We start from the raw sequence: 10,754 nt of genomic DNA, 5'->3' as shown, positions 1-10,754 counted from the left end.
TATAACATAAAAAACGAGTTGTAACCGCCACCAGTCGTCAGGGTCCACCGTAAGCTACGGTGGTTAACGTAGCTTACGGTGGATTTGAAAATCACTACGCCATGTTCTATCTGTTTACGCTAGGCTGCTACGTTGGGACCCTACCGTAGTTTACGGTGGCTACCGTAAGCTAAGGTAGCCTCAGCTCCAAATTCTTTGTTCTTATTTGACTTGTTAACTGCTATCACCAACTCTCGAGTTCTTTGCTCCTCTCTATCATAGTTCACTTGAATCACCATTTTTAGCACCTGTATCTGCAAACACGCACCATATACGGTAGTAACCTAAATCCTTGAAATAACACATAAACGCTCATGTTTTGTTTAGAATTACTACAATTAAGGGTGGCTCTACAATCCACCTGTCACATTCCCACACTTGCTCGTTGCTTGCTCTCAAGCAACTCGTCAAACCAATTGTTTTTAGAACACCACCACCACACAAACCACAAACCCGGCTCAGTTAAAGTCCCGAGTCATACCCTATTCCCACATAATCAGAGGTTTGCACTAGCTTACTTGATATTATATTTTAAAACATAGAATTCTAGTCAACCTTAACATGCTTTCGGTATTTACTTGCACATAACAAACCGTCACTCATTAACTAACTTATCGGTGACCGTTCCAAATATCACAATCATACTCAATTCTCCTCGCATACGCTTGTACCACCGTCAAATCTCCACCTAATCGTGCTTTAACATAAAAGTAAATCAAGAGGTCTTAAACGGGTTATAATGAGATGGAATGGGGATATTGAAAGTGGCTCAAATGATCCGACCTGGCTTGTTACATCAAAACTAAATTAAACAATAAAACATACCACTATATACATAACAGCTTTCATAATGAACTCGAACCACAAGGCTTTGAACATTGCCTCGACTTTTCCTTGTCTTTTTTTTTTCATTTTTTTTTGACATAATAACTTGCATAAACAATTAACTACTACTCTCTATCTATTACTAACGAAACAACTACAATTACAAAAACAACCTATTAAGCCGGATCATCTCACAATTACATCAGGGTTTTTGATCAAATAAAAAGAATAGGTCCAATAAAGTTTTCTAAAAGAACAAACCCCCCGCCCCTCTCATTATCCATGCTCATATATGTAATTTATGAGGCCCAACCCCCCAAAACCCACACTCACACTCATCCGAGACGAGGTTTTAACCTAAGTGCCTCAATCACTTTTTCATTTATGCCAAGCTATGGTCTTGAAGTGCATTGATGACACAAGTTCTAATGGAGAATAACCATTCCGTCACCGCTCTTCGTTTTCCCAATATCCAAGTGACTGTGGCATTTTATGTGATTGGATAAACCGAAAGCATGCTAACCTTGCCTAGAATACTACTCGACCACATTTATAACATAGCTAAGAAACTTGATTTTGGGGAATTATGACCATGAAAGGGGATCAAAACTTTGCCCCGACAATCTTACCACTTTTCCGGTGTTTTTTTTTATTTATTTTCATCCCTCATTCCCACACTTGAGATACATTGTCCTCAATGTAGGGTATTTAGGATAACAAAACACCACCACGAGCACGACCCTTAAATTCCAACTTGTCATTACTCCACCCAACCTTAAAAAACCCAAACATAAACAGAAAAAAAATAAGATACACAAATGTACAAGGGAACACCTGATTTGCTGCCGACGCAACTCATTAGTAACGTGGTTGAGGTGGTCCAAAAATGGACGTCATCACGTCCGTGAATTCGCCAAAACCAAATGACCCCTGATCCTCTCCACCAGCTTGACCTTCCCCTTGAGCTTGTCCTGAACCTTGAGTCTATCATGGATCCAACCATAATGAATGATGCAACAGTGGCATGGGTTAATTCACCGTACCGTCGTATGGTGGTAATGTGGTGTAGTCAACGATCGGTGGGTCAGCCACCACCGGTTGCCCCGGATGCCATGCGGCGTGCATTTGTCTCTGACGGTCATCCTCATATCGATGGTTGATTTCTCTTTGTTCAGCATAAGCGTGGGTCCGGTTCCACACATCTTAGTGATCATACATTTGCTTTTGAGCGCGCTCCATACTAGTGCCCATGAATGTTTGGTGATCAAACAATGTCTGAGTCGCCTCAGCCCAATTATAGTAGTGTGTTGGCCTGGTGTTGAATATTATATCCTGCATGCTGCCATGGTGTGCCAAATTTGGGTCAAATGTTTGCCTCGAATAATCAAATGGTAAGGCACTTCCCCGTCCCCGTCCTTGCGCACTTGAACTACCACCTACACCTTCACTTTCCATCGCAACCCGCTTACCCGGTTCAACATCATAGTCATCCTCTCCACTCTCTCCCTCTTCATCATCACTCTCACTTTCATCTTCTTCTCCCGGTTGCAAAGGTCGAGCATCAACTTTCAATGCCCTCCATCTCTGTCCCTCGCTTTTCAACATATGGTACCTGTCACTTGCTCGGTATTCCCAACCAACCCCCAACTTTGTCACATCAAACGGCTTGTGTTTCTTCCCAACTCCAATAACATTATCTCCAATAACACCAAACCGCATCAACAACGCGGTTATAACCGACAATGTGGAATAATCTTCCTACTCACATTATTCCGGCTTATCCAAATATTATTAAGTACTAGATACCGGAACGAAACAAGTGGTCCTCCATGCATCAAAGAGTATAGAATCGGGACATCGGGATACCGAACTTCTTGTATATCCCCTCTTCTTGGCATGACATTGTGTAAACAAATGATGAGCAACATCTTTGGCTCAATCTTTAAATTCTTCCTCAATAACTTCCCATCATAAGTGCCGGGTAAAAACAATGCTTCCAACATCATCTCCACGTTGGATGCCTGTCAAGTTGAAAATACAAGTCATTCAAATCTGGATACACGTAGTTGCTTTGAGGCTTACTATCAAATCGTGCAATTTGCCTCAATGTTTCAAATGACATAATGACTTCAATGTTGTTAACAGTTCCTATGAGCTTCATCCCCAATGGTTTATTAAATGACGGACATCTCAAAGTTGGCATCCATTCTTCAATTTCATCGATGAAAACATACTTCTCATTTCGATCATAACACTTGAGGGCTGCTTCCCAACCCAATGCCTTGAATCGATCAAAAACATCAAATGGACCAAACTCACGTTCCGGGACCACTTTCTCACAAATAAATGTGTCGTACTTCTTTGTCAATGTATTCATTTTCTCGTGAAACAACTCTGGTTGCCATCTCAAATCATGATATGTTAGTGGTCCATGAGTCCAATCTGGTTTAACATACTCCACCTCTTCTTCCCGTTCTTGTTGTTGTTCTAACCTCCGCTTTTTTGCTTGTTCGGCGGCAGAGTTGCTAGATGAACCACAATCCCTTTTCCTTTATCCTTAGCAGAACGTCCCATCTAAACAATGACAAACATTAACCAAGTTAGTATTCATCTCTATATACATTCCCACACTTGCTTGTTTCTACGGTTGTGAATATATGAAAGTCATAAACCATTTTTCACAAAATTTTGACAGCATTTCGTTTAAACATAGACATAATACGTCTTCAACTTTTGTCAAACTTTAATTTTCCATACCATATTCACAACCATAACACAATTTCAGACTATCAAACTTTCTCACATTCAACAAGCAAGTGTAAGTAATGTACAACATGTAATCTTAACTAATGAGTTTTGTAGCAAACGAGTGAAGAGAAACATACCTTTAAGCCGAATTAAACCCTCTAATCACTCTAATCACTAGTCACTTGCAAAACCCACTTGTTGTTCAAAATTTTCGAACCCAAAACGACCAAAATCGAACCCGAAAAAGTTAAGATTGATGAAAACCAAGCAAAGAATGTGATTCCTTGCGAAAATCTAGTCAATTTAGACCCAAAAATCATTGATTTTGGTTAAGATTTGAAGAAGTTATGAATTGGGGATTAGGGTTTGGTAGAGAGGGGTGGATGGACGAATGAAAGTATGAAGAAGAAGGTAAGTGGAAGATGTGGATGGAGATTTACGGATTTTATTAAAACTTTTTTTTATATGTTGCTGCTGTACCTGCGTCGCCCATTCACAGTCCACCGTAAGCTACGATGGCTACCGTAGCTTACGGTAGGTTCCTTGGCGTAAGATGGCCAGCGTAGCAATATCAAGTCCACCGTAGCTTACAGTGGACACCGTAGGCTACGATGGCATCTGATGGGAATTTTTTTTTTAAGTAAAACCAAAATCCATTAAAAACTGAATAAAATTATTTATAGAACAAAAACTAAAAATTACCCTACCCCCCCATGAGAAACCCGAGTTGTCCTCAACACGGTGAAGAGATTCCTAAGAATTCCCCACACTTGATTTGGACAACCTCCTAAACGAGAAAGGTAATTTTTAAAAACAAATTTGAACAAAATCTAAACTAAATTATACAACAAACCTGGACCGTTTAATTGGTTATTTCCTCAGGCAACCGCAACAGGTAGCCTACCTTGTCCACTTCACACATGTTGATATCCTTACTTATAAAAAGAAAACTGATTCTTGAACCCCTTTCACGCTCATGTCACGTCGAGGTACTGCAGAAGAAAAAACTGCAAAATCCGATCCAATTTATCGTAATCGATTAGTTAACATGTTGGTTAACCGTATTCTGAAACACGGAAAAAAATCGTTGGCTTATCAAATTATCTATCGAGCCGTGAAAAAGATTCAACAAAAGACAGAAACAAATCCACTATCTGTTTTACGTCAAGCAATACATGGAGTAACTCCGGGTATAGCAGTAAAGGCAAGAAGTGTAGGTGGATCGACTCATCAAGTTCCCATTGAAATAGGATCCACACAAGGAAAAGCACTTGCCATTCGTTGGTTATTAGCGGCATCCCGAAAACGTCCGGGTCGAAATATGGCTTTCAAATTAAGTTCCGAATTAGTGGATGCTACCAAAGGGAGTGGCGATGCCATACGCAAAAGGGAAGAGACTCATAGAATGGCAGAGGCAAATAGAGCTTTTTCACGTTTTCGTTAATCCATGAACAGGATCTATACATGGTTTAAGTCGGTGTCCGTTCACAGTTTGTCTTGCTTGATTGTGCAAGTCTTCAATTTCCACATCACCAAACTTGCCCACTCTTGTTATAACATACGGGCCCATCCATTTGCTTTTCAACTTTCCGGGAAAACACTTGAGCCGTGAATTATATAACCAAGCCTTTTGCCCTTCTTCAAAAACCCGCTTCCTCAACTTGGCATCATGAACCTTTTTCAACTTATCTTTGTATGCCGATGCACACTCATAAGCTTCATTCCTTATCTTTTCCAATTCCACCAACTTCAACTTTCTCAATCCACCGGCTTCATTATAATCCATGTTCACACTCTTAATAGCCCACAGTGCCCGGTGAGCCAACTCCATAGGAAAATGACATCCTTTACCATAAACCAACCGGTAATGAATCGTTCCTATGGGCGTTTTATAAGCGATTCGATACGCCCATAATGCATCATCCAACTTTACCGACCTATCAACCCTTACTATCTTCATCAATATTTCTTCAATTTGTCGGTTGGACACTTCAACTTGTCCACTTGTTTGCGGGTGATACAGAGTAGCAATTCGATGATTCACATTATACCGTTTCAACAATTTCCTGAAATTGAAAATTTTAAAATGCGTCCCACCATCACTTATAATCACTCTCGGAATTCCAAATCTTGCAAAAATATTGGATTGAACAAATTTACATAACATGTTGTGATCATTAGTCCTTGTTTTTATGGCCTCAACCCACTTTGAAACATAATCCACCAACACCAATATGTATAAATACCCACAAGAATTTGGAAACGGGCCCATAAAGTCAATTCCCCATACATCAAAAATGTCAACCACCAAAATGGGTTGCAAAGGCATCTCATCCCGTTTTGAAATTCCACCCATCTTTTAACAATTCAAATAATGGCGAGCATATTCACTTGCATCTTTAAAGATTGTGGGCCAATAAAACCCACATGTCAGAACTCGGTAACCCGTCTTTTGCCCACTAAAATGACCACCACAAGCGGATGAATGAGCATGTGCCAAAATCTCTTGAACTTCTGATTCGGGAATGCAACGCCGAATGATTTGATCAGCACCAATTTTGAACAAATCGAGCTCATCCCAAATATATTGCTTGATTTGGGAGAGAAATCGTTGTCTCCTTTTCTTGGCCCAATATTTCGGCATCTCACCCGTGACCAGATAATTGACAAAATGAGCATACCATGGTGTAGTGGAAACGGCTAACAATTGTTCATCCGGAAATCTCTCATTGATTTCATGTGAATCATCGACCCCTTCCAAAGGAATTCTCGATAAGTGGTCCGCCACCACATTTTCTCACCCCTTCTTATCTCGGACCTCCAAATCGAACTCTTGTAACAATAAGACCCAACGAATCAAACGGAGTTTTGCATCTTTCTTCTCCATGAGGTAACGAACCGCACTATGATCAGAATAGACCACAACCTTACTTCCCCATATGTATGACCGAAACTTATCCAAGGTGTACACCACCGCAAGTAATTCTTTTTCAGTAATGGTGTAATTCAATTGTGCCTCGGTTAACATTTTGCTTGCATAGTAAATCACCACCGGCTTCTTATCATTTCTTTGACCCAAAACTGCTCCAATCGTGGTATCACTTGCATCACACATAATCTCAAAAGGCTTCGTCCAATCCGGCGGTTGCAAAATCGGTGCTTGCACTAATTTTTCCTTCAAAACATCAAATGTTTGCAAACAATCATTAGTAAAATCAAATGCAACATCTTTTAGCAACAAATTGCATAAAGGTTTAGTAATCACACTAAAACCTTTAATAAACCGCCGGTAAAACCCGGCATGCCCCAAAAACGACCTTACCCCTTCTACATTTTTCGGTGGTGGTAATGAAGAAATAACCTTAATTTTTGCTTTATCCACCTCCATTCCCAGACTTGAAACTACATGCCCCAACACAATACCCTCTTGTACCATGAAACGACTTATCTCCCAACTTAAAACCAAATTAGTCTCGACACAACGTTTTAAAACTTTTTCCAATTCATCAAGACATCTTTCAAACGTTGACCCAAAAATAGAAAAGTCATCCATAAATACCTCAAGTGAATCCCCAACCATGTTTGAGAAAATACTCATCATACATCGTTGGAATGTGGTCGGGGCATTACACAATCCAAATGGCATTCGCCTAAAGGCAAAAGTGCCATATGGACATGTGAATGTGGTTTTGTGTTGGTCGTCGAGATGGATTGCAATTTGATTATATCCCGAGTACCCATCCAAAAAACAATAAAATTTTTGACCCGACAATTTTTCAATAATTTGGTCAATAAAAGGTAATGGAAAATGATAATTTAAGGTAGCCGCATTTAGCTTCCTATAATCAATGCACACTCGCCACCCGATTACCGGTCGGGTGGAGATTTGTTCACCACTTTCATCTTTAATTACCTGGATGCCAGCTTTCTTTGGAACTACCTGTGTTGGAGTTACCCATGCACTGTCAGAAATTGGATAGATAATTCCCACATCCAACCATTTGATGACTTCCTCTTTCACCACCTCTCTCAAATTGGGATTCAACCTCCTTTGAGTTTCCCGAGTAGGCTTTGCATCGTCCGTGGTGATGAGTTTGTGCATGACTATAGATTGACTAATACCCTTCAAATCGGCTATTGTCCACCCAATCGCCGCCTTGTGAGTCTTCAAAACTTCTAACAATCCCTCTTCTTGAGCCTTATCCAAGTTTGGGGAAATGATAATCGGCAACGTCTCACCTTCTCCCAAAAACGCATACTTGAGATGACTTGGCAATTCTTTCAATTCTACCTTAGGAAGACAAATCAAAGAGGGTTTAGTATCCGAATTGATTTCTGTTGGTAGACTCTCAACCTGATGAGTCCACGGTGGTCTTCCGTCTTGCAATCCCAATACCTCTTGTTTCTTTTCCTCTAACTCCAATGCACAACTGCGAACCTGTTCAGAATCATCACAAACACAAACATCCAACATACCTTCCTGGTACTCGTGTGGTACACACCAATCTATAATATCTGCCATAAAACAATCTTCACTAGCCAATGAATTAGCAACATTAGTAAACACATTTAAACTCATTTTTCTATATCCAAAGGCCATGACAATTGTACCAAACCGGCAGTCAATAATAGCATGAGCAGTATATAAAATGGCCGACCCAATATAAAATTTTGTTGTTGTGTTGGGTCAACCGACGAGTAACCCAGAACCAAAAAGTCAACAAGATAATAAAATTCCTCTACTTTAACAATAACGTCCCGCACGATCCATCGAGGAAGTTTGTGAGACAAATCAACCAATATGTCACACACAGTTAAGCGATTTGCGGAAGCGTAACACAGGAATGTAACAGACACCTTTGATATCAACCTCATTGTTGATAAAAAACAACACAAACTACTTTAAAATATGTTACATTGATCTAACTTTATTTACAACTAGGTGATACAAACTAAATCCAGCCCGTTAAGCGGCTTTACTTCCTATTAGCACACTTGCATCAATTCACCCAGCATTGATCGCAAGTCAAACACGTAGCACATTGACTTTCTAATCCAACCCAGTACATGAAAAACATGTTAAAGAGGGTCAACTACAAATAGTTGGTGAGTTTCACGAGTTTCAAGAAAACAGTTGTGCGTAAAACAATCATAGTTTGTAAATACGCAAGTTTGTATGTATGTATGTACATTCACAAGTGCGTTTGTTTGTATGTTTATGATGTAATTATGTTAGGCTACAGTGAAGCTTTGACTGTCTGTGCTGCGTGCATCCATTTCCCACGCTCAATCAACCACTGTGGCCCCCTTTCCGCCCACAACATGCCACGAGTAGCAATGTCTAACACTACATAGCGTGTTTGTATAATTATGGTCATGTGCAAACAGGATAATGTCTCACTAAACCGTGCTGGCCCCGCAGGGTTTGTCAAACCAATAGTACTATTCACAAGCCACCGGCTCGAAGTTAATCACTGTGTTAGTGGGGACTTTCGTGTGTTAGCACTTATATAGATCCCATCTTCAAACAGTTCAGAGTATATATAAATATGTATCAACATGTTTTACACCCAAAATTTCGTAAAAGCAGTTTAAAAGTTGGGTCATGAAACTCACTGTTTTATAGGCACTTAGTGCGAGGTCAGCTCGGGGTTCGTTTCCCTTGCTATCACTTAGTCCCTATAATTAATATTATAATAATATTAATATTTTAATATTATTATAATCTCAATACTAAATCGGGCTGTATAGCTACTCTGGATATAGCTGTTACATCCAGAAAGTGTCAGTAGGCTTAGATTGTGATGTTGTTCAATGTCTAATACTTAAAAACGATCTTGGCTCAGTTTCCCCGTTTTCCCGGCTGGGCTAAGTTGTTCGTTTATGCGTTCAGAAAACAGTTATGGGGAAGTAAGCTTGGGTAAATGTGTTGGTCGATAAAATGATTAACTTATAAAGAAATATCACACATTGGGGTTCCGGATTGGCCCGTTTCCGTTTATTCAGTTTGATTTGAGGAGAAACGCGCACAATCTATCCAAATTGTCCAGGTTTCTCATAAAAAGGTTCGTTTTTACTTAACTTACCCAAAAATATGATTTTTTGATTACTCTTGATGTTCTGATATTCCAACAGGTTCGTTAGTCAAGAACTCGTCGGTTTTTATCAGAATTGAATTCGATTAATCTTTAAATTAGCACAATTAATTATCCGTTAATCATTAAATTATGAAAATTTAGTTACTTTTCAATTAAAATATGTAGATTTTTATAAAAATACTTCTGGAATTATTTACTAATTTATTAATTTATAAAAATCATTTTATCTATTATATTTAGCCTGAAAATCGTCCGTTTATCCGAAATGATTTCCCAAAATTCCACAAAAATTCCTGGATGCTCAAATTATATCTCAAAATCATCTGTATCAATTCCATAATGTAACAAGCTTTTTCAATATTCTTTTCGTGCCAATAACGACTATAAAAACTCATATGAACACAATTGTATAAATCCAACTTAGGGTTTTCCAAATGCTCCCAAATTTCATATGTGATCAAATTATACAAAATCTGATTTCTCACAAAATTTCATAATTTCGAAGTAATTTAACTATTTTTCCCAAATAAACGTTCCAATTCGGTAATAAATTAAACAACTATTCTCGGATGGTCGAAAAATTACCAAATTTGAACAAGGACTCAATGATATGGTCCTTGATGTCCCAAAAAATTTTCATGACCTAACAATATGCACATCACAATTGAATCCTAAACAGCCCGTATTCGACCAATTCGACGTCACCTTTGCGGTTTTCGCTCTTTTTCGCTCTCTTAATCCAATTTCTGGGTTCTCGTGCTCCTATATAAGCTAAGTACAGGTCCTATATCACAAATCAGGCATGTATCGTCAAGAGACCAGCCATGATAATTAGGGTTTCGGTTAGGTTTTTAAACCAAACTTTAAACCGTAAAAACACCGTTTAAACCCTTTAATCTGTGTTTATGGCCAAAAAACTATCAAACCAGGTTTCTAATCATATATATGGTCAAAACATGTTTTTGGACAATTTTTAGGGTTTTTACATGGTTAAATGTTATTTTTGGTAATCAAAGTTCCATATTTATGCAAAATTTCATGTTT

General features: G+C 38.9%; 2 protein-coding genes across 2 annotated transcripts; both read right to left on the bottom strand.

The window, feature by feature from the left end:
- Positions 1-5,081: 5,081 nt before the first annotated feature.
- Positions 5,082-5,884, bottom strand: LOC143536582 (uncharacterized). The gene is made up of 2 exons (XM_077030530.1): positions 5,175-5,884; positions 5,082-5,127 (listed from the first exon to the last, which is right to left on the bottom strand). Exons 1-2 carry the CDS (start codon positions 5,882-5,884, stop codon positions 5,082-5,084), a joined length of 756 nt encoding a protein of 251 aa, XP_076886645.1.
- Positions 5,885-6,409: 525 nt separating this feature from the next.
- Positions 6,410-8,212, bottom strand: LOC143536581 (uncharacterized). The gene is made up of 2 exons (XM_077030529.1): positions 7,526-8,212; positions 6,410-6,787 (listed from the first exon to the last, which is right to left on the bottom strand). The coding sequence occupies exons 1-2, from the start codon at positions 8,210-8,212 to the stop codon at positions 6,410-6,412; spliced, it is 1,065 nt and encodes a 354-aa protein (XP_076886644.1).
- Between the last annotated feature and the right edge of the window lie 2,542 nt (positions 8,213-10,754).

The sequence above is a fragment of the Bidens hawaiensis genome, unplaced genomic scaffold, assembly GCF_021521415.1.
Source record: "Bidens hawaiensis isolate Kalapana, Puna unplaced genomic scaffold, B.hawaiensis_p1.1 tig00010817_1, whole genome shotgun sequence".
In the NCBI taxonomy this organism is placed as follows: Eukaryota; Viridiplantae; Streptophyta; class Magnoliopsida; order Asterales; family Asteraceae; genus Bidens; species Bidens hawaiensis.
Note: the sequence above shows the minus strand (reverse complement) of the source record. Positions and strands in the feature narration are given on the sequence as shown.

Excerpts from the sequence above, each read along its gene's own strand:
- LOC143536582 (XM_077030530.1), bottom strand. The coding sequence starts at position 5,884 with ATGGGCCCGTTTCCAAATTCTTGTGGGTATTTATACATATTGGTGTTG. Across the intron at positions 5,128-5,174 it reads AAAAGCAAATGGATGGGCCC|ACTTGCACAATCAAGCAAGA; the intron begins GTATGTTATAAC and ends TGGAAATTGAAG.
- LOC143536581 (XM_077030529.1), bottom strand. The coding sequence starts at position 8,212 with ATGGCCTTTGGATATAGAAAAATGAGTTTAAATGTGTTTACTAATGTT. Across the intron at positions 6,788-7,525 it reads CAAAGAAAGCTGGCATCCAG|GAAAAATTAGTGCAAGCACC; the intron begins GTAATTAAAGAT and ends GATGTTTTGAAG.